This window comes from Mercenaria mercenaria, unplaced genomic scaffold, assembly GCF_021730395.1.
Source record: "Mercenaria mercenaria strain notata unplaced genomic scaffold, MADL_Memer_1 contig_4412, whole genome shotgun sequence".
NCBI classification, from domain to species: domain Eukaryota; kingdom Metazoa; phylum Mollusca; class Bivalvia; order Venerida; family Veneridae; genus Mercenaria; species Mercenaria mercenaria.
In genome coordinates, this window is record NW_026462639.1 from 417 (window position 1) to 25,555 (window position 25,139).

At 36.2% G+C, this 25,139-nt stretch overlaps 1 protein-coding gene across 1 annotated transcript; it reads left to right on the top strand.

The window, feature by feature from the left end:
- Window positions 1-209: 209 nt before the first annotated feature.
- Window positions 210-25,051, top strand: LOC128553865 (E3 ubiquitin-protein ligase rnf213-alpha-like; the record flags this gene model as incomplete). The annotated part of the gene is given in 14 exon segments (XM_053535057.1): window positions 210-238; window positions 501-769; window positions 1,697-1,953; window positions 2,451-2,684; window positions 6,489-6,729; window positions 8,549-8,604; window positions 9,300-9,579; window positions 16,683-16,787; window positions 17,260-17,367; window positions 18,146-18,338; window positions 19,546-19,854; window positions 20,826-21,120; window positions 22,529-22,802; window positions 24,895-25,051. Coding segments are annotated over 14 exon segments (2,807 nt in total), but the record flags the coding sequence as incomplete, so codon positions are not given.
- Between the last annotated feature and the right edge of the window lie 88 nt (window positions 25,052-25,139).

Here is a 25,139-nt window from a genome sequence, read left to right on the forward strand (position 1 = left end):
CCCTTGATGCATCAAATTTAAAGATGTTTTTCTCTTATAGTGTAAGGCAGATTTCCACCAAACCAGAGATTGTTCAGTGCAATGCCTCATTGTGCACATCATTGCCATGTTTCAGTTCAGTGATTTTCAGTGGAGTTATGGCCTGTGATTTGTCATACACTGTATATAAAGTGTATTTGTGAAAAACACAATGTGTGTATCTGTTTCAGAAACAAAGACAGGAAACAAAGCAATACCTGTAAATCTTTGGTCTCACACAAGTGTTCCTGACTCTGGAGAGTAGTGACATTTTGTATAATCCATCACCCCTATCGTAACTGGTAATCCTAAACCAATGTAGTATAAAGTTTACGTAGTTATCCTTTGTCGACAAGGAACATAAGACTGTACAGTGACATTAGTTAGGGATGTCTAGTTCAGATTTTATTTTACATGGCTGACAGGCATATTACATGCTCTTATTATTATACTTAATTTTATTATTGATTTTACAACTTTAGATGTCTGGCACCAGTTTGACTGTTTTATGGAGCATGAACCACGGTCACTCAAGGACAAATTCTTTGATTACTTTCTTTGGAAGAAAGACCTTATCAAGCACGCAGAGAAAGCAGCACATGCATTCTGTCCTGACTTGACAGAAAATGAAAAAAGCCAACTTTCAATTGATGATATTGTTCTCCAACTTAAGATGCTGTCAGAGAGCATGAAGAAAATATATTATTTAGATGGAAAGTGCTGGAATGACATAAAAGAATTTTCAAAATATGTAAGTACCTCATTAAACTCTATTGTTAACTGGTTTGTGACTAGACAACCGTTGTAATAATTTTGTTGCACATTATGCTGTTAAGGTTCTTACATATTTCGTTTTCATTTAACGGATTGAAAAGTGTTTCCATTATGATGAAATAGTAAGTCAGATTACTGTTGTGATCAAGTCAGTGAAGTTACTTTTGCTTAAGGACACATTCTAAATCTCAGTTACTTTGTGGATTATTCCAGCTATAAATTACACATTCATTCGATATTGAAATTACCTTCTGAGTTGTGAATAAAGTCTTCTGCATGATGAGATGACCATATACCCCAGTTACACATACGGCACGGATTCTAAGTTACGTCTAGCTACGGAGAGAAACGTAGTAAGCCGTATCGATCCGTACCTGAGCTGTACCTTAAAGTAGTAATCCGTATCAATTCGTACTGATCCGTACGACTTGGGTACGGATTGATACGGATTACTACGTTTCTATCCGTGGCTAGACTTAGCTATCCGCGCTGTATGAGTAAATCCATTTACACTTTACGTATGTTTCAATTTTGGAAATCATTAATAAGCAGAGAACAAAATTTATATAAAAGTACTGTTAAGAAACTTTGGAGTATCCTAGTAGTGAGTAAAGTTATAGTGATGAAATTTACAATAATTAAAAAAATAATTGAGCCGTGCCATGAGAAAACCAACATAGTGGCTTTGCGACCAGCATGGATCCAGACCAGCCTGCGCATCCGCGCAGTCTGGTCAGGATCCATGCTGTTCGCTTTCAAAGCCTATTGCAATTAGAGAAACTGTTAGTGAACAGCATGGATCCTGACCAGACTGCGCGGATGCGCAGGCTGGTCTGGATCCATGCTGGTCGCAAAGCCACTATGTTGGTTGTCCCATGGCGCGGCTCATTTTGTTATTTTCTAGATGGGAAGCTATATTACAGCAGCTTTTATGAAACAATGTAACCTTGAAGAGCTACAAACCTCAGAAAAAAGAGAGAAAAGGGAGCGAGCCACAGTGTCTGCCTTGTATTTCTTGTATGTTATAAAAACTTTGGACCTGGGTATGCCTGACAAAAAAGGTGTGCGTACTCTTTCAAAGGCACTGTTAGTTTCAGTGGATACAGAGAAAAAAGAATGCCCAGATCTTCAGTTAGTTGATAGACATTTCACTGGCAAAAGGTATTGCAAAGTTCTTTTATTTCATTTGATTTGATTCAGTACATCAACAAATTTACTTTAACATTTTTTTTCTTTTAAAACTTTTTGTCACAATTACATCACAGCTGGTATATGTAATTGGTATGGACATCTTCCAAATTTGACTTAACATGTGGTAAATCAATATATGCTAGAGCTGTTCTTGATAACATTCTTCTATTCCAGGAGCTTGACTTTATTTTCATATATTCATTAATTTTGTACAAAGAGACACATACATGTAGATGTAAATAGTTATCCCTTCAACTGACTGTTTCCCAGACTTTGTCAGAAGTATCCTTTTATTGACCTTTCTGAAATTGATCAAATGACTTCATTGAGGGGTCATCAGAGCTATCCTCAATAACTTCTTTTCAGGAATCACTTGATGTATATTCAATTAATTTGGTCAAAAGTCAAGTGAGTTATTTAAGGCCATTTTGGCACTCCTGTTTAGTAACAATTATCTTAAATTTTAGAGAGGCATTATTGGAAGCAATGACATCATTTGTGAAGAAAATTGCTGGGGCGTCAAAAGATCCATGCTGGCTGTCTGTGATGCCATGGGTTCATTTCTTGTCTGGAAAGTGTGTACCATTTGAAGTTCCTCCTGTAGATGTAAAACATGACGAGTACAAACCAGTGTGGTGGGGTGTGGCAGAAATAGAGAGGGATCTGGATTATTTCAAAGGGAAATCAGAGAAATGGTCAATGTAAGATAACTTATTATAAATGATTATTTGTTTCTTAATTCTAAAATCTTATACAAAATGTGCTGTAAAGTTATTGCTCATAGCCTTTTTTCATGCTCTCAAAAAAATTGGAGTTGGGATTAGTGGGGGTGTGCATGTACAGTATAATCACGGTCCTACGAAAAGCCAAGGGACCGGCCGTTTTTTTTCGTAATATCGCATTTTCGTTTGAGCGTAGCATAGGAAATTTCGCTATACTAAACCTTAATATCAACATGTCGTAACCCGTGATATTTAAACATTTGATTATCGTATCGGAGTGCATGTATACCAGTTTTATATGTACATCTGGGTTTACTACAAATCTTATTTGAATCTGAACTCAGATGGTATCTGGAATGTAAAACGGGTTGTTATTTTTTCATCACTTTTTATTCACTGTACATAAACATATATATAGGGTACATTGTTGCACGAGAACAAAAAATCGCAATTGCATATTCCGATACCCTCAGGTACCCTTTACTGAATTGTTCGGAATAATAAAACGACAATATACAGACGATCAGGACTTAAATACTTTTTTTAATTTTCATTATGCAGTGATTGAGACGTATAGATATCGAAGCAAGTGTGATGGTTATGCCATCCGATCTGATAGTTATAGGTAAAAAATTAACCACTAGCTTGTGTCATAGTGTACACCATATATGTTTCGAATTTAATTACTAAGTTTTAACACTTTAATTACTGTTTATGCCCAGCTAAATGATAGTGACACTTTCCACTCTAAAGCGTTTTCACGCCGTTACGGAAGGTGTGAAAACTTAGACGATGCAGGTATTCGTAAAATCGCAACTTAAATAAGTTGAAAACATGCTTTAAGGGCATAACAATACATTCGTAGGAGCGCATTTTTCGTAAAAAAGCATTTTTGTAAAACCGCGACTTTGTAACATAAGAAATAAGAAGGAATTAAGCAGCCGGGACCACAACACCTTTTCGTTGTATACCGGTATTTCGTTAAATTGCGATTCGTAGCATCGCGAATGCACTGTAATTGCAGTCCAGAAATCTAACTCCTCATACACATTTTTGAAGTGAAGATGTGCAGATTATAAGGATATACATGTAAAATGCCTGGTTTAGGTGTAATGACTTTTTGAAAGTTTGCAAGTAGTACTGAAAGGCTTGTCCAGATAGCTTTTCTTACAGATCTAAAGGGTATGGCCCAGACCCATGGAGATGTGTAATTGTTAAGTGAACTTGTGCATATTGTCAAGAAATATATGCAGGGATCATCCTACGTCAAAATTTTAGGGAGAAGTCATTTCTCCTTCCACAGAATTTAGGGAGAAATCGAGGAATTTAAGGAGAAGATTTGGCATAGTATTCAGTTTTTCCTGCCTATATATCCACTTTCTGTGGGTCTTGCTATAACTTATGAACAGTAATTATTTAAGGAAATTGAATATTACATTATTATTATCATGATTTTCGAAAAAAGTATAAACTGAGCTATGAAAAAGTCGCTTTTAAATTTTTATCCAAAATTTACACGTCCAAAACTCGTAAATTTAGCAGGTGCACGATCGAAACGCTGTGAAAATTTTCATTCATGATTCGATTCTCGTGCTGTAATAATGCCTGATTCTTGCATCAACTTGTTCAGATTTATACATTTAATTTGATTTATTTATTGATCTTTTCGAAAATAATACCAAACTTGTAGATATTGGCGATCTTTTTACAGTATATTGTATGGCAGTTCAGATGTCCGAGGAATCGTTTTTTATCCACTGCGCCTGGGCAATGATTTACAGAAATTGGCCGTATTTGAAATAATAAGTGGCCAACTTTACAGCGACGATATCGCTCAAATCGCCCTGTAGGATGATCCCTGATGTGTACCAAGTTACAGCTTTCTAAAAGTTTAGAGAGTGCTTTTCTTTATGTATAACTCCTGTAACAGTTTTTAAGGGATCTAGCCCAAACATTGCTATAAAGTAAACTTACACATATTGTCAGGGTATACATATACTTCTGTATATCCTATTGTAATGCTGCAAATATGGATGTCAATAAATATATGTAAATTTGAACTACTGTTTGCCATATAATAACTTGTTATCATGGTATAATGACATACTACAGAAAACCATGGTATAAATATCCCCCTTTACACAATATTTTCTTTCCATTTTGTCATTTTATATTAGATGACCGTTTTTAGGTTTAATAGGTCAACAGTTACGGTCAGATATCAGTCAGATATGGGACAATTGCTTATGTTTAGTAAATGACCCCTTATGGTATCGGAGACAGTTTGGCAAAAGTCCAGGTAACAGAAATTTTCAGACTGAAGAAAAAATTCTCACTCTCTAAGGGGAGACGGTTTGGGCCTTCTGTTGTCAAACTTCCTTCTGCTTGATAACTAAGGCTTGGACTTACTAATTGATGCTCAGACTTAATAGGACAATTGCTTGAGGTCATTAAATGACCTCTTTAGTTGTAGGGGCTATAGGCCGAAGGTCAAGGTCCCTGCAACCTTGTTGGTTAAGACACTTTTTGAACAGTAAGTTGAGAATACTTTGATATACAGTTACTAAACTTCATAGGATTATTACCTATGGTCAGTAGATGACCCATTAGAAAGTCAGTTGAATTTGAGACTTAAAAGGATTTCAGTTAATAAATGGAGAAGTCTTTGGGTTATGGCTTTCAAATTGTTTTTTTCATATGTAAGCTAGTAAGGCTGTGCTAGTATTTTCAAATAGTCCAACACAATCTATTAAATGTTATGTATGTGTTTAGTCTATGATACCAGGGGTGTGGAAATCCCAATATTTTTCACTTGTCCACGGACAAATGAGACTTAAAAATCTACTTGTCCGCAGTCAAAACTTACTTGCCCGGATTTTCAACATTTTAGCTTGCAAATTATTCTTTATTCTGGACAATAATCTACAAGTAGTAACAAAAGCGAACATAACAAAGTGTAATACTGTAGCTGTTTCAAAAAATAAGCTTTCGGCACTTAAGCTTGTGTTCGTCCGTGAGGCAGTCGAACATTCAACAGAAATACCTAAAGACTATTCATCATGCCATGTGAACCCATGTGAGAAAGCATGACACTTTCTGACTGACTCGTACTAGCGAGCTCTTTTTGCTTTGACTATTTACTTTAATTTTTGTTGGCAGACGAAGTTGTAACCGTTGAACAAATTTGTCTAAAACATTGTGATAATTGTTTACGTTTCCGGTTTCTATTCGACATGTTACTGTGTGCAAAAATCACGCGAGATCATGACAGGGAACCAATCAGAATGCAGAGAAAGAGCTGCTAAATTTAGACACATAATGGTTTTTCCAAAACTGGAGAAATTGAGAGGCCCTTGGCGGGTTAAACATCCGTTTCGTACATCAAATTCTGTTATAAACTCCATAAATTTGAAGTATTGTTCAGCGTCCCTAAATTATTCTTTCCTTTTTTCATTTCAAACCAGAAAATTTGTGCTTGTCTGCGGACAAACGGAATGCAAAAATTTACTTGTCCGCAGTCAAAAAGTCCCAAGTCGGACAAGTCGGACATAGGAATTCCACACCCCTGGATACTGTTTAAATCATTGTTATATTTATGTCTCCCACCACCCAGAAATTCTTATGATAATTGGACATGCTGAGTAGATGATCCCTATTGCAGTTAACCATCAGTGTCATACAACTATGCATTGGGGTAGACATGTGCTTTTCTACAAAAGCATCTTCTAGTTTCATGGTATATTTAACTGTATATATTTAATTCAATCAGTTTCCCTCTTTTAGTCCTATAGAGAATATGCTGAAGCACTTGCAACCTCTCTTTGAGGCGGACTACTTCCTTCCACGGTCGTTCATAGCTGCTGTTGATCTGGGAGATTTGCAGAAAGTTATAGAAACAAAGACAATACCTGTTGAAGCTTGCCTTGCACACTTGACTTACCGCCTGAAAACAATCAAACCGCTCTCTTACTTTGATTATCACGATAATTGCAATAAGCTGCATTCAATGACAACAGATGAAAAGGTAATTTATTGTTATTTGTTTTTAAGATGATTAAAAATTTTGTATGGTATGTTGAACGCACTTTATTAGCTCACCTGAAGCAAAGGTGCAGGGTGAGCTATTAGTATAGGCAGGTTTTCTGTCATCCATCATCTTCTGTCATCTACATTTTAACTTACCATTTTCGCCTCTGAAAAGTTTGGCAAGAATGATGTACCAAGCTTTATCTAAAGCATCCTAACAAGGTTCTCATTCAAGTTTGTTCAAATGATTCCACTACATGCCTTTTAAGGGCCACTACAGCTAAAGATTTTTTTTATGATTTCTTCTCATGTACTACATGACTGATCATCGAACAACTTGTCTGTTACTAAGCATCCTTGTAAAGGCCTTTTTCAGATGTATTCAACTAGGGTTTTTTGGCCACTTTTAACTTATTAAGGTTGCCAGAGCTAAAAATAGAGAAAAACCTTTCCAACACTTTCTCATCAACCACTTGGGACATCATAGGGCTTGACAAACCCACTTGTTTGGTCATAAATATAAGTAGAAATGAGCTCCAGACTTATGGAACTTGCTGTTGTACTTCCTGCAGGATGAGGGTGACTTTTTACTAACTTAAAGAATGATAAGTCCAATTAAAATGGAGCTGTAAAGCAGCCAGATAGCTAAATGATCAAAAATTTAATTTGTTGATTGCAACTCTAAAAAATCTTCTCAACACAGTTACAGTATCATATTATGATCACATTAGCTGGACGCTCGATAGTCGTGAACAAGATTCTGGTATGTGCAATTTTTGAAATAGACACTATCCTTAAAAGACCATATTCTTTAAGTTAGTGAATTGCAGGACGAATGCAAATGCTTTCATAGAATTTGTTGAGCCTTGCATTGCCAAAATTGGTTTGTTTTATCAATGAATTAATGATCTCATCAGCTGACATGACCTGTAGGTGACTTCAGATTGATCGGTAACAGTCTAAAAAGTTTTGTGTAATAGGTCAAATATGGAACTTCATACTGGCATATACTAAAACATGGTGTGGAGTCAATTTTATAAGAGGCATATACTAAACCTTGAGTGGAATGGAGTTTTATTAAAGGAGAAATATATAACTGCATCCACTCTTCTTATGTCTCTCCCCACATGGTCACAGGGGTCTGAACATTGAACAGCATTTCCAATTGTTTATAACTTGAAAAACTCTTGACTCAGAACCTTCAGACATAATAGGATGCTTCCCCCTGTTGTAGATGATCCCTGTTGCATTTCAGTCACTTAAGTCTTCCATCAGTGTCTCTTTGATTTTCACTCCTGTCAATTATTGACTTCCAGTCAACACATTTTTAAGGTTATATCAACACTTGAGTCTTTCTCCACCATCAACGCTGAAAAATCGCGATAAACCTGTAGTTGTGTTGGTGCGATGTCAAACCCAACAAAATAAATAAATATCTTCAACATCAATGTCACAGAGCTAATAAATCCTGATTTCTTTTCTTGCTCATACCTTTGCACATTTAAGAAGTCATGTTTTTTACAAGAAATATGATTGTTACCATTTGTGATGCAGTGTGTTATATATATAATCAAGGTTAAATAGTTAAGGTCAGACGAGCAACTACGGACCATGAGTACCCTCTTGTTTCAGTTGTCAGTGTTTTCTCTTCATCCTTTCCTTTTATTTTGTATCCAAGTGTCTGTCCTGTCTGTACAGAACACAAACATTCAGTAATTGACTTGACTTAGTTGTTAATTGAGATACCTTAGTATAAGAACTACTGTTTCAGTAATAAGCTGAAATTGTGCGATGATAGTTGTTTAATCTTCTTTCAGACAGTTCAACAGTGTGTGAATTCATTACTAAAACAACTGCAAGAGACTTTTTACAGGTATGAACTGATAATCCAGTAGTTACTTACTAAAATATCCCCTTTATAAAATGGAAAATTTAAAAAATGGCAGCCACTGTAGTTTGGTCATGACATTCTTACATGGGTAAGCAAGTAATCAGCTTGCAAACAGCTTTTGAACCTACATCAGCAAACAATAAGAGAGCCTTGAGTGACAGCTGGCTGGATGAATGAGGACAAACCTGAGTTAGATATGTTTTTTACAGCAGAGCATAATTGAATAAATGTTGCAACATGGGGATAAACTTTTCTTGGTAAATCTGAAAGTAGTATTTTGGTGTGTTTTTAAACATGCCAAATATGATAATTTCATAGGGTATATTGAAACAAAATATATCATATAATTATTCCATCAGAACTGTGTTTGAGTGAACTTTTAAACCATTAGTTTTCCAGTAGGCCAGGTTTAGGGTTTTCCAACACTAAAGAGAGTGCTTTGATTAACAAGAGAGAGTCTGATTGACAGAAAAGTTACTAGAGTACTCAATTGTCTGACTTTGAGTATAGGCAGTTAAGCAGTATTTAAGTACTTGTACCAGATCTAACAACATTATTTTTCAAAAACAGACCATGGTTATGTACATGTCTACAGTTGCAAGAATTACAGTCCTCATCAGCATACAGTAATATCATTGTTATTAGAATTAAGCACACAATTTTTATTTCATTTTCAGTGAAACATTAGTAGAGTCACAATGGACAATGAGCTACATAATTGCATCCCACATGCTGAGGAAGAGCATCCAAAATAAAAGAGTAGATATAGTTTACCTGTGTGCGCAAGTGCTCATTCATTGCATTGCGATGTATGACAGGATGATTTTGGAACAGAAACCTTCCAAGGATGCTAAAGCAACGAAACATCAAGATGTTTTACAGGACAGTGCCAGAGAGGCAGTGATATGGGTAGAAACATACAGAAGATGGGATTTTCAGATGAAAGAAATTTTAGATGTAAGTCTTTTGCATATCATGTTACTTAAAATAATTCTTTTCAGTACTTTCAGAACTGGAATTGCTTGTTTTACTGTTAAAACTGTTTTCATCTAAATGAAGTAAGTACAATATATGAATTCCATGCTTTACTTACATATTTGTCAGTGTTCTTATCATACCATGTCTGTATTATAAGAGTTGTATTTTATGGTAGTCTACATAATTATACCCTTAATTTGGCACAGTGATTTCTTTATATTGAACTATTGTAATCAGGCTATGTCCATCTCCTTCTGGAATCAATAATTAAACTGTTGATACCCCAGATGTCACAATTTTGGCCTAATCTTAAGGATGACTACCTGTTATAGGCCTCAATTTCACCAAAAGCGTACATACATGTACTGTACAACTTCTGTAATGTAAGCTTTGAAAATGTCAAACGATAGAAATAAGGTGCATATTGACAAGTTATTTAGTGACAGAAGTTCTCAAAAAATTCATTTAGATTACCTCCCCTGATAATTTGTTTTTTCATAAGTTATCTCCCCTGAAAACTAAAAAAAAAAATAATTCTCTTTTTTCCCTAAGGGGAATTTTTCTCATAAAGAAATTATATATTGCCCATAGGCATCAATGTTAACTTAAATACTGATTATCTCCCCCAAAAATGATAAAGTTTGATAAATCTCTTGATGAAACAATTTTAATTTTGAATGTCTTTAAAGTGATCAAATTTCATCATCCAGTTTTAAGATATGAAACATGGCTATTACACCATGTTATCCGTAATGAAGCCTGTCAGATTGTTGCACTCAAAATATCTCAGAGAATTATGTTACTGAACCATCTGGGGTCAAAAATTTAGTCACTAGGTCAAATGAAAGGTTATTAAGTCAAGACTGGGTTATTTGAGGTAAAAAGCTAGGTCATTATGTTAAATCGTAGGAAACCCTTGTAATAAGTCTAGAGGCTGCAAATTCTACTTGATATTCATAAAACATTGTCAGAGCGTTTGTCTCATAGGGTCAAGTTTCAACTGGATTGTCTGGATCAAAACTAGGTCACAAGGTTTAATCATACACACACATTGGTAACACTCTTAAGTTCACATTTTCCTCCTGATCTTCATGAGACTTGGTCAGAATGTTTGTCTTTTTAAAAATAGGATGAATTTGTAACAAGGTCACTTGGGTAAAAAACTAGTTCACTATGCCAAATCATTGACATGATGATTAAAGATCTACATAATTTACATAGAGCATGGTGAGAATATTTTTTCTGTATATGAAATCTAGTTTTAGCACCAACTTAGAATCTTCCTTCAGTGGTGGGAATCTAAAATTGTACAAATGATGCCCTTACTCCTGCTGAGTATGGAGGTTTTTATGTGTTACAAGGGTTTTCTTTCAAATGGCTCAAAACTACTTGAACCAGGTTCATAGGTCGAAGTTCAAGGGCACAAATGGAACTCAGAAGTCAAATTTGTCTGTCATATTCTGTGTCTAGAGCATAACTTTATAACCATTCAAGGTATTGACTTCAGTCTTGGCATGTAGGTATGCAGCAATGAGAAAATGTGCAGACTGCATGAGCCAGATAGGTAGATAGAAGGTCAAGGTCATATCATGGTCAAATTGTACGTCATATATTTTATGCCCAGATTATAACCTCAAAGCCATTGAAGCTGTTTTCTTTGAACTTGGCATATAGATAGGTTGAGACAATGCAGGTTGTATAAACTTAGTTGGTAGCGCTAAGATCAAGGTCATAAATCTTTAGCTCTCCTGAGCACAAAGTGCTCAAGGTTAGCTTTTGTGATCGCCTGCTCAGATGAGCTTTTGTGATCGCCCTGTGTCTGGCGTCCGTTGTCCGTTGTCAACAATTTGACTGTTAACACTCTAGAGGTCACAATTTTTGCTCAATCTTAATGAAACTTTGTCAGAATATTATCCTCAATAAAATCTTTGACAAGTTCGATATTGGGTCATCTGGGGTCAAAAACTAGGTCACCTGGTCAGATCAAAGGAAAAGCTCAGGGGTCTAGCTAGGTCCAATTTTTTGGGAGAAGTCACTTCTCCCTCAAGCTGATTTAGGGAGAAGTGAGGAGACTTTAGGGAGAAGTGGGAAGACTTTTCCTACTGCAATGATGTTGAGTGATTTGAAAGGTGGCTGTAATGTTCTTGATAAAAAGTATTGATGTGACCATTCATTTTCTTAGTTAGATCATTTCCCATACAGTGGTTATTGTTTCGTTAAAAAATTCTGAAAAAAGTCGTTTTCAAAATTCAAGCCGATTCTGTAAATGTAACCCGCCGAATTTTGGTTATATCTTGTATGAAGTGTTTTATTATTAACACCGAGTCATTCACCGAGGAATGTCAGTATCTCACTCGAATAAACTGAAAGTAAACTGTGTAATCTAGAAATACATATTCAAATAAATTCATCGATGGAAGTCAATTTAAACATAGTTTATACATTACATGTCGTTCTTTTATCATAGATAACAAATAATTGTGTACCAAATTCCAATTAATCGCATGGTTAATCAGCAGATTCTTTAAAAAAACTTTGCTTTTTGCACTCAAACATGTTGACAATTAAGAACGAAGTGTCAAAGATGTAAACGCGACGCTAATTGGCTGAACACAATCAACGAGGTGTATCGGATAATTTGATTCGCTTTCACACTTCTCGGGAAAATCTCGCAAGTACCTGAAGTAGGCGGAGCTTAAATTATGCTCCCGGCGTGTGTTTGTGTATTCGGCACTCGATATGACACCGTGCAAATTGTCAACGGTCCGGGTAGCACTAATTAGTGAGTGCGGAAATCAAAGAAAATCGGGCGACTTGCATTTCGCTTTGAGGTTAGATTTGAGCGAAGTTTGAAGTTCTAGAGCGCCTATTTCGCTCAAGTCGCCCACTCGCGAGAGCCCTGAAGCTTGTTAACACTTTAGAGGTCACAATTTTTTCCCAATCTTAATGAAACTTGGTCAGAATGTTATTCTTGGACGAATTTGATATTGGGTAATCTTTGGTCAAAAACTAGGTCACCAGGTCAAATCAAAGGAAAAGCTTGTTAACACTGTAGAGGCCGCATTTATTACTATATAATCATGCAACTTGGTTAGAATAAAAACCTTGATGATCTTTAGGTCAGTTTCAAATCTGGGTCAGGTTGGGTCAAAAACTAGATCAACAGGTCAAATCAAAGGAAAAGCTAGTTAACACTCTATAAGCCACATTTATGACTGTATCTTAATGAAAATTGGTCAGAATGTCAATCTTGGTGATCTTTAGGTCAGTTTTGAATCTGGGTTGGACAGGGTCAAAAACTAGGTCAACAGGTCAAATCAAAGGAAAAGCTTGTTGACACTCTAGATGCCACATTTATGACTGTATCTTCGTAAAACTTGGTCAGAATGTTAACCTTGATGATCATTAGGTCAAGTTTATATCTGGGTCAGATGGGGTCAAAAACTAGGTCATCAGGTTAATTCAAAGGAAAAGCTAGTTAATACTCTAGAGGCACATTAATTTATGACCATATCTTAATGAAACTTGGTCAGAATGTTAATCTTGAAGATTTTTATGTCAGATCTTTAATCTGGGTCAGGTAGGGTAAAATATTAAGTCACCAGATCAAATCAAAGTTAAAGCTAGTTAAAACTCTAGAGACCTAATTTTAAGTTTGAAACTCATAGGAATTAATCAGATGTCTTGATGATCTCTAGGTCAGGTTTGACTCTTGGTCATGTGGGGTCAAAAACTAGGTCACCTGGTCAAATCAAAGGTAAAGCTTGTTAACAATCTAGAGGTCAAATTTATGACTGTATCTTAATGAAACTTAATCAGAATGTTAATCTAGATGATCTTTAGTCCAAGTTTCAACCTGGGTCATGTGGGATGAAAAACGAGGTCACCAGGTCAAATCGAATGTAAAGCTAGTTAACACTCTATAAGCCACATTTATGACTGTACCTTAATGAAACTTTGTCAGAATGTTAATCTTGGTGATTTTTAGGTCCACTTTAAATCTGGGTCAAATGGGATCAAAAACTAGGTCACCAGGTCAAATTAAAAGTAAAGCTTGTTAACACTCTGGAAGCTACATTTATGATTATGTCTTCATGAAACTGGGTCAAAATGTTAATCTTGATGATCTTTATTATTATTATACCAGATTTATATAGCGCCCTTTTCATGATCAATTTCACGTTCAAAGGCGCTTTACATAGTTCAAATGCAGCCAAATATGCAGGGCGCATAATTCATCCTCTACTAGTACAGACACAGAGCGATCTGACCAGAGGGACAGAGTGAGACAAAGCCCCCACGACAGAGAGATCAGAAATCAGATACAGGCTTGTCCTACTAACTTAGCCTAGCTCGTTGCGAATAGACAGCATGGTTCTTTAACGTGCCCAGTGTATAGCACTGATACATGCAAGGATTGCCTGGGTTCCTGACCAGTACACCTCTAGTTGGGTGGGAAACACTGAAAAGCGTTTCTGAAAACTCCCGAGTAGCTGCCGGGGATCGAACCCCCGACCTCAGGATTGGAAGGCCAGTGTGCAAACCACTGAGCTATCCGTCCACCACTCAAATTAAAAGAAAAAATAGTTAACACTCTAGAGGCCACATTTATGACCATATCTTAGTGAAACTTGGTCGGAATGTTAATCTTGATGACCTTTAGGTCAATAGGTCAGGTGAGCGATACAGAGCCTTCATGGCCCTCTTGTACAAAATTGTGCTTTGAAATTGGTATCTGGAGCACAACTTTTATTAGCTCACCTGACCGAAGGTCAGGTGAAGCTTTTAGTATGGTCTTTTGTCCGTCGTCCCTTGTCCGTCCACAATTGAGCTTGTGTTCACGATAGCACTTTCATTTCTTATTTGATTTGAACCAAACTTGCACATAACTTGTATCTCTATTAGATCTCGTTTCCTTTCGAAAACCAGCCATATTGCACGATGGGTCTTGGAGTTATACCCCCTGAAATGGCTAAAATCTGCACAATTGAGCTTGTGTTCATGATAGCGCTTTCATTTCTTATTTGATTTGAACCAAACTTGCACATAACTTGTATCTCTATTAGATCTCGGTTCCTGTCGAAAACCAGCCATATTGCACGATGGGTCTTGGAGTTATGCCCCCTGAAATGGCTAAAATCTGCACAATTGAGCTTGTGTTCACGATAGCGCTTTCATTTCTTATTTGATTTGAACTAAACTTGCACATAACTTGTATCTCTATTAGATCTCGGTTCCTTTCGAAAACCAGCCATATTGCACGATGGGTCTTGGAGTTATGCCCCCTGAAATGGCTAAAATTGCAGATTTTAGCCTTGTGTTCACGATAGCGCTTTTATTTATTTTTGCATGTTCACCAAACTTGGTCAGAAGTTAGATTGGTGAAAGATCTCGATTCCTTTCGAAAACCAGATGGGTCGGATAATTTGGGCCCGAGTTTCGGGCTTTGAAATAGGGGGACCGTCCATATTTCGCTATCTTTGACATGCAATAGTGGCATCATTTCTTATTGGATTGTTACCAAAGTTGCACAGGACTTGTATTTTATTTAGATCTTTGTGTGTTTAAAAGAAAATTTAGAAAATTTGTTCAAATTATGGCCCCAGGGTCAAAATTGGCCCCACCCCAGGGATTACTTGTTTTTTACATAGACTTGTATAGGAAAATCTTTAAAAATCTTTTTGTCTGAAACTACAATGGCTAGAGTTTAGATATTTGGTGTGTAGTATTGTCTAGTGGACCTCTACCAAGAATATACAAATCGTGGCCCTGCAGTCAAAATTGGCCCCACCCTGGGGACTACTTGTTTTTACATAGACTTATATAGGAAAATCTTTAAAAATCTTTTTGTCTGAAACCACAATGACTAGAGCTTAGATATTTGGTATGTAGCATTGTTTAGTGGACCTCTACAAAGATTATTCAAATCATGGCCCTGGAGTCAAAATTGGCACCGCCCCAGGGGCTACTTGTTTTACATAGAATTATAGAGGGAAATCTTGAAAAATCTTTTTGTCTGAAACTACTATGGCTAGAGTTTAGATATTTGGTGTATATCATTATCTAGTTGACCTCTACCAAGATTGTTCAAATCATGGCCCTGGGGTTAAGATTGTCCCCACCCCAGGGGATACTTGTTTTTACATAGACTTATATAGGAAAAACTCTTGATTTAAAAAATTCATAAAAAATAGAAGACATGATATTTGAACCTGGAGAAAAAAAATACGTATTATGATTTTCATCAAGGATTGCTTTGGTCGAGATGTTGAGGGTGTGGGCCCAACCGGGTTGGCCGAGCCTATATTGCACCATTATCTCCTGTGAAACTGTTGAGCCAAATTTAAGGAAACTTTACAGGAATGATCCTTGGGTGGTCCTCTACCAAAATTGTTCAAATAACATTTTCAGTCATTAACTTGTTCTCCTACAACCATAGTGCCTCATTGGCTTGTCAGGTGAGTGACCCAGGGCCACTTGGCCCTCTTGTTTTGGCCAAATCATGTCCCCCTTTTGGACATAAAAAATCCTTGACAAAGTTTTGCATGCTAGATAATGCAAGACCCAGACTCCTAGCTCTGTCAGAAGTCAAAGGTTAACAGGGTCTGTTTCTTGTCCGGTAAACAAAATGAATAAAATAAGGGGGTTATGCCCTTAGAGCATCAGTAATCAGTTAATTTCTTACATCACTGATCATGTTTAAGGCATAAAAAGTGCAGTTTTGCGAATTTTTGTTAAAAAGTTGAAAAATATATTCTCCAAGGCCATAAAAACATTTAGGGTCGGGCCAAAAATTTAGGGTAGGTCTGGATACCAGAAACAAACAATTCTTTTTTTTGCCCAGTGAGTTGATGTGTCATGTGCAAGATCCAGACCGCTAGCTCCAAGGTCAAGGTTTCCTTTTGAGAACAAACTTTTGTTGTTCTTTTTTGGTCTGGTCACAAAATAGTTAACACCTAAACTATTCTGGCATATTTTGTGCAGACTACTGTAGCAGTCTTGGGCATGCTTTGGGGCCATTTGTCACTAATAGTGACAGCTCAGGTTTTTACAATTTAAATATGATTTTGTTTTTTTTAAAGGTTTGGAACAACATCTTTGCCCCAGTGGAACTTCAGTCAGAAGATGTTAGGAATGCCTGGAACAAGATCATATCAGAAGGACTTGTGTTTAATTTGGAACAAAGGGTGTGCTACAAATTAGTACTTTAAAATAACTGTTTAATGGTATACAAGTTGTGCAGTGCTGACTATTTTCATGTATAAATGCATTACAGACAAATCTGTGGATAAAGGTCATGCTTTGGAGAGCAAAAAGTGTTATTTATTTGCTGTTAAATATATAAATTTTTTAAGTTAAAATACACCACATATGAACTCTTGAGGTCTTTATAGTTAGATGGTCTGTGTTCTTAACTGTTTGATTGCAGTCTTACTATTTTTACACTTCTTGACAATAGATATGTCATTAAATATTCTTATAGTGCATCTGAATGTTTTTCCTTTATCTACTGCAATCTACATGTATGTATTAGAAAATTTAGTATTTTTGGTCATTTCAAAGTGCTGAATCAGTAAAAACAAAAAAGGCCTAGTTTAATCTTCGTAAATTAAATATGGTTTCTTACTTGCATATAATTCTTTTGTGTTTATGTTAAAGGCGTGTAAGGAAGCATTCCAGATGCAAAAGTTTGTGGAACTATATTGTCAGAAGCTAGATGAGTACAATCCAAGCATGCAGGAGTGCATGAGTAAAGTTGCTTTTGTGGTAAGTGAAGATGGATTGATTTTTTTGGTGCATTGTGAGACAGGAAAACTTCAAAAAAGAAAAAATCAATAAGAGAGGAATTTGCAGACTTTTATAACCAGTATCTGCAACTGAGAGAAATCAGAGTTCAGAATATTGTTCAAAATGAAATACCAAGCAAACTAAATATGTTGTGATAGTTTGTCAAAGTATAAACTATACAAGACTTTTTGCAATAGTACTTGATGTATGATTTGAATAAGGATGTCTGTCTGTCTATCAAACTTCTTCTCTGGAGGGTTACTCAAAAAGTATTGAAGAATTTTATAAAATGATAGAGCTTATTGAGAGGAAGTGCAGTGACAAGGAACCATAATCTGGATGGTTCCATTTTTGGAATTATTTCTCTTTTTTCGAAGAGCGTGTGTGGGGCATAATTCGAATACTATGTAAGATATTGACTTGATATTTTACAAACTGATAGAGGTCAGTGAGACGGAGTGCAGTGACATGGTACCTTAACTCTAGGTTATTTTTGGATTACCATTCTTTGTTTGAAAACAAGTTGTTCGTGCATTAGTTGGATACTATGTTAGGTGTTGACTTGATTTCCTAACAATATGATAAAAACATAAACTATGAGGAACAAAGTACAGCTAGTTGCCATAAAACTTGCATAATAAAGAAGATTATATACCCACCAACCTTAAACAGGGCACTGTATATGTTTTTAAGACAGCTCCTGTTATCTGTTAGTGAAGCGAAAACATTTAACAACAGTTTATCATTATGCTTTTAGGCCATTGCAAAAGGATATACAGTGGACTATGGCCATTTCTTGCCGTATCAAAATAAACGCTTTGGAAGTCTACTATCTGAGTTATTTATATCTGAATGGAAAAAAAATGTGAAGCCTGGAAAGGATGAAGATATTACCATGTTGAGACACGTCCTTAGATGGCCACCATTTTCACAATACCTGAAAATTTATTGTAAGTATGAGTGAATAGGAGTGTTTGATCTTTTATTATAAAGTATATATTGGGTGTTTTCACTATCTGGTAGATGCTAGAGGAATGTTTTAAAGCATTCGATGTCACTGTGCCTGTACACACTATATACAGTACTTGGGGTATAGAATTCTTTATTTGAAAAAAGCCATTCAGCTGCCTGGTTCTATATTGCTGCCCACACATGCCTGAAAAAATGCCTGATGGGGCATTTATTTGACGTCTTCCATCAAAAGCTAGAAAAGTTTAACACAATATTAACCCCCTCCTCCCCACCCCCCACCCCCAAAAGATGTTTTGTCATTGCCTATATTCTCATCAATGGAATTGGTGTCAGTAGTGTTGTGTACCCTGCAGTAATACAGTAAAAATGAGGTTCATACTACATATATCACATTAAGGATTTCAAGATAAACTTGTAGAAACACCAATGCTTCAGAAAAGATATTAGTTAAGATATAAGGCAACAGAATCATGACTGGTTTTTATTTTTTGGGGGTTTTAAAATAAGACTAACAATAATAAAAATGAGCTGCACCATGAGAAAACCAACATAGTGCATTTGCGACAAGCATGAGTTCAGACCAGCTTGCGCATCCATGCAGTCCAGTCAGGATCCATGCTGTTCGCATTCAAAGCCTATTAGAGTTAGAAACTGTTAGCAACCAGCATGGATCCTGGCCAGACTGCTGATGCGCAGGCTGGTCTGGATCCAAGCTGGTTGCAAAGCCACTATGTTGGTTTTCTCATGGTACGGCTCAGACAGAAACATGCATCTTGAATTATTCAATTCTCATAACAGGTATTTTATAATCATGCATGACTAAGCAATAGGCGGAGAGTGTTCAATTAAAGAAGAAACTACTTTAAGATTTTAAAGCATAACATGCTAAACACTGGCAAAATTAACCAAGTGGTTAAGGTCGCTGACTTCAAATCACTTGCCCCTCATCGATGTGGGTTCGAGTCTTCACTCGGGGCGTTGAATTCTTCATGTGAGGAAGCCATCCAGCTGGCTTACGGAAGGTTGGTGGTTCTACCCAGGTGCCCACTCATGATGAAATAATGCACGGAGGGACACCTGGGGTCTTCCTCCACCATTACAGCTAGAAAGTTGCCATATGACCTATCATGTGTCGGTGCGATGTTAAATCCAACAAATCTATTTTCATCATTTCCTGTATTGCAGATAAGGACCAGAAAAAGATGGAAATGCTCACAGAGGAATGTTTACAGCACCTTATTCAAGCTGTATCTGTTATTGACAGCAGAACTACAGCTTTATTGACTGGTTCTATGACTATTGGAGACTTCAACCAGATAACTGAAAAAGATGGAAAATTTCCAGAACTTGCTGAACTTCTACAGATCAAAAAAGAACATACTGCAGCATTCATTACAAAAGCCATCGAAATAAGACAAAAGGAACTTGGAACTTTCCAGGTGCAGGCCAAAGAAATGGCAACACTTGCATCTGTCTGTACACAATTAGCTAATGGTGAGTACAGTCAAACCTGTCTATGAAAACCACCCTTGGGAGAGCCAAAATGTGGTCTTTATTTGGAGGTGGTCTTTATTCACAGGTTTAAATACACTGTAATTGTTAAAATGGGAAGCAAAACATGGGGTCTTCAGAGCCAGGTGTCCCTGTTCAGAGGTTGTTTGTAACACAGGTTTGACTTTTATGATTGAAAGTGGACTTGTGGACAAGTTTTGTTATAAACTGCCAGTGATCAAAGGTCGTCTTGGTCTATAGACATTTAGTAAAACAGAGCTTGCATAGTTATATTACGATTGACTTAATGAAAGAGTGTACGCATTCCGTATACACCTAATATACGGGCGTATACAGAAACATTTTTCCCGTATATGGAACATTCCATATACGGGAATCCCGTATTCTTTAATTGGACATTCATGTTTTTCTCACATGGATCCGTTCATTCATACTTAGCATAAATACGTTTCAACAGTTTATGTCAGTATTCAAAGTTAGGGATTGTCAAGGTCCAAAAGTATGTTTAAGGCGTAGGTTTTGATCATACTTTCAGGAAAGATACCTTTTATATGATATTCGTATATTAGACATATACGGGACCGTATACTTCCGTATATGCACATATTTTTCGCAGTGAGTGGAATTCAGATCAGTGGTCTAAGGCCACATTTACTGTCTTGCTATCACCTCCCTTTTTACCTAAAATTTTGAATTAAGGTGAAGTAGCAACAGAAAGTACCAGTAAAACCAAAATATTGTAATTAGCTCATTCAAAATTAGCTATAACAGAAAATTGCTGAATTCGAAAGAAATTAATATACCCATTAAAGGGAGGTAATAAAATTTGATGAAAGCCAATAACACATATAGTTCTTGTTGGACTTTGACAGATTTGTAACAGCCCATACACACTCAGTGGGTTGGCATTTTTTAGAAATTTCTTTTCATTCTTTTTTCATCCTTGGAAATAGTTGACAGACAGTGCATTGATGACACACTAAAGAAACAGGAACACATAGAAAAACACCAGATAAAAGAATTCTGTGAGCCTGCTGATGTAACTAAAGTAGACATTGAAACATACCAGCCAAGACTGTGTGCATTTAGTGTTTCCCCAACGGTAATGAATATTGTACCACATCTACATGCCTGTTGTGAAAGCAGTACATTCATGATGTTCTGGAATGCTCAGTGCCAAGAAGTATATAACCAGTGTGCTACACTAGATGATGTAGTACAGAAAGTTTGGAGTGTTGTCAAAAACAGGTAATTCTTATTTAACTTTGATGTCCTTTTTATTGGTGAATAGTGCATAAAAGTGTAAAAATTATTGTGTTTAATTATTATAGCCATTGTAGACATGATGCTGTAATTTTTATTGAATTATCTGAATTTAAGAACTGAAGGTTCACTATGTATTACCATTTTACTAAACTTGTTATTAGCTCACCTGTCACAAAGTGACAAGGTGAGCTTTTGTGATCTTGCGGCGTCCGTCATCCGTGCGTGCGTCCGTAAACTTTTGCTTGTGACTACTCTAGAGGTCACATTTTTCATGGGATCTTTATGAAAGTTGGTCAGAATGTTCATCTTGATGATATCTAGGTCAGGATCGAAACTGGGTCATGTGCGGTCCAAAACTATGTCAGTAGGTCTAAAAATAGAAAATCCTTGTGACCGTTCTAGAGGCCATATTTTTCAATGGATCTTCATGAAAATTAGTCAGAATGTTCACCTTGATGTTACCTAGGTCAAGTTCGAAAACTGGATCACGTGCGGTCCAAAACTAAGTCAGTAGGTCTAAAAATAGAAAATCCTTGTGACCTCCCTAGAGGCCATATTTTTCAATGGATCTTCATGAAAATTGGTCAGAATGTTCACCTTGATAATATCTAGGTGAAGTTTGAAACTGGGTCACGTGCGGTTAAAAACTAGGTCAGTAGGTCTAAAAGTAGAGAAACCTTGTGACCTCTCTAGAGGCCATACTTTTCAATGGATCTTTATGAAAATTGGTCAGAATGTTTACCTTGATGATATTTAGTTCAGGTTCGAAACTGGGTCACATGCCTTCAAAAACTAGGTCATTAGGTCAAATAATAGAAAAACCTTGTGACCTCTCTAGAGGCGATATTTTTCATGGGATCTGTATGAAAGTTGGTCTGAATATTCCTCTTGATGATATCTAGGTCAAATTCGAAACTGGGTCAACTGCGGTCAAAAACTAGGTCAGTAGGTCTACGTCGTCCGTGTGTCCGTGCGTAAACTTTTGCTTGTGACCACTCTAGTTTAAGATTCAGCCTTGAAATTTGGATGACATGTACAGTTTTGCCACCAATCTTTAAACTTTCTTTCAATGACCATAAATGTGACCTACTGATCTACTTTCTAATATTTTAGCATCGGTTTGCCATTTGAAACATGTGGTTCAATATACTCAGGTGAGCGATTCAGGGTCATCATGACCCTCTTGTTTTTCATACATATTTTAATAAATCCGTATCTACACAATGTCACTCTGCTAACGGAGTCAATACTAAAAGTAGGTATGGTAATGGTCCAGTGATACTTGACTTTGCTGGCTAAAGAGTTTCATTGAAATCTGCCATAAATTGTGTCATGTCCTAGATTTACATATAACCTGTGTTAAACATTAAAACATTTTGATAAATTGAAGATGGGACACTATAAAAAACAGAATACAGAGTGGTGATATAAAATTCAAAGACTTTGAGAAAGTTGTTGGCCAGAGGTACAGGGATGGATATGACCAGATGAAAGTAGAGTTACGGACGATGAATATCCCTGAGAGATGCATCAGGGAACGTATAGATCAGCTGATGAAATACAGACAGCTGGAAGCTTGTGTAAAAGGAGCAAAGACAATACTAAAGTTTGCTCAGGAGTACAAACTGAAGGGAGATTTTACTCAAATTAGAGTAATTGCTACAGTAAGATGATATTTACAAAAATTCTTTCATTTGTAGTTTTTTATTTGTAGTTTTTTTTTCACTGATATAAGTGCCATTAACCAGAAAGTAGGAGTACGCACTTATATGCTTAGTATTTGTTTGCCTTTTAAAATAAATGATTAATGTTTTTGTTCTTACAAGTCTGGCATTGACCTCTTATAAATTTGTTAAGATAGTTCTGCTTTTCCTCTACAGATAAAAATAAAAAAAATCTTTTGATAACTTCTTCACATGAACTACTTGAGAGGTCATTACCAAATTCTGTCTGAAACATCTTTGCATTTACTTCCCTCAGGTATGTTCACATGGTTTTGCTTAATTCTTTAGAGGGGCTGCCAGAGGCAAAGCTAGAAAGAAAAATGCTAAAAAAACTTCCTCCTGAATAACTGGATGGATCTTCACCAAACTTGGTCTGTAGGATCCATATAGATAGACGCTGCTCAGTTTGCTTACACAGTTAGGCTTTACTGCACTTAGGAGTCTTTAAAGCTTCCAAAATAAATGTTTGAACACTATCATGATTGATGTTTGCTAAACTTGGTCAAAAGCATCCTCTCAGATTTGTGCAAATTTTTCCCCTTGACATGCTCTATCTCACCATTGTTATCATATTTCTGGATGAATGTTTTTTCACTCAAAATTGTTGCAGTTAATGATACAGACTAATGTTTTAGATGACTTCTTAGTAATTATGTCTCCTATATGTTACAGGTTTAGTGCTTTCCATCTGTCTGTCTGTCTGTCAGTTTGTTTGTCTGTCTGTCTATCCATCTGTCTGTCATAAAGTTTACCCATGTAACTCCTTCAACACCATTAGGCTGATTTACACTCAACTTCACAGGAATGATCATTGTTCATTCAGTAAGAAGATTTTCAGTGGAGTTATAGCTCTTGATTCATCAAAGTTTATGATGTTTTACCCAATTCTCTTATCTTATAAGATTTATTTCCATTAAACGTCACAGGAGTGATCAGTGCCAAACCTCATTATGCACATTGTCGGCATTTTCTGGTTAAATGATTTTCAGCTGAGTTCTGGCCCTTGATTCATCAAATTTTATGATGTTTTGTCCACTTCATTTTTATTATCCAGCTGAATTCCACCAAACCTTACTGGAGTTATCAATACCAATCCTCATTACATATATTGTCAGCATTTTATGGCCATTGATTGGTTATGTTTTACCTTGTACGGGCAACCGCTCAGATACAAACAGAAAGAATTACACCTAACTTCACAAAAGTGATCATTGCCAAGCCTAGGTGCATGTATCTTTGGCATGTTCCTGTTCATTGTTTTCTGACAGAGTTATGACTCTTGATCTGTCAAATTTATGATACTTTAGCCAGAGTTATGACCCTTGATTTGTCAAATTTATGATACTTTAGTCACTTTAGCCACTTACATAGTGGTTTCCACCAAACCTTACAGGAGTGATCAGTACCAAGTGTTAAAAGTATTATTGACATGTTCTGCTTCAGTGATTTTCAATGAAGTTATGGCCCTTGATGTGTTATATTTTACAATACTTGCTGTATACAACTAGGTTAAATTACACCAGACCTCACACATGATCAGTTTGAAGCAGAGTTGTGTATAATAATTATTATCATGTTCTTATTAAATGGTTTTCATTGGAGTAATTTCCCTTGATATGTCAGATTCTTTGATCTGTGCTACTTCTCCTATACCACTGGTTGGAATTCCACCACACTTTACACAAGTATCTCTACCAAGCCTAGTTGTGTATATCATTGGAATATTATGGTTTGAGTTGTTTTACAGTTTCTGCGTGGTTAGTGATGGGAAACATACATTTTTGTGATAAAGCAGCCTCTTCTTACTATATCAAAGACTTTCAACCTGACATGGTTCAGTTTTTTTTATCTTGGAAGACAGTGATAGCCTGATAAATGTCAGATGTATATTTCATAGTAAGCCTGGTGAAAATGTTGATATCCAAATTCTTCTCACCAAATATAAACAAGTATTTCAAAGAAATCCACAGCTCTTACTTTGTGCTTTCTGAGAGTTTTAGTGTGTCTTAAGCTTATAAAATACTATTTCCAGCATGGAGAAAATGATCAAGACATGAAAGCGTTTGATAACAGCGTAATGAAAGCCTGTGAATTTCTGAAAGACCTTACACCAGACAAGGAAAAGTGCTTGAAAATGTTTGTTACCTGTGAACCACTTGTCCATTGGCTGAAAGAGTCAATGAAGAAATGTATGTCAAAACATTGTCTTTATATCAATCTACTAAAGACTTACCTGTTCCTAGAATATTGTCAAAATTTATAGATCTTAATCCTTTT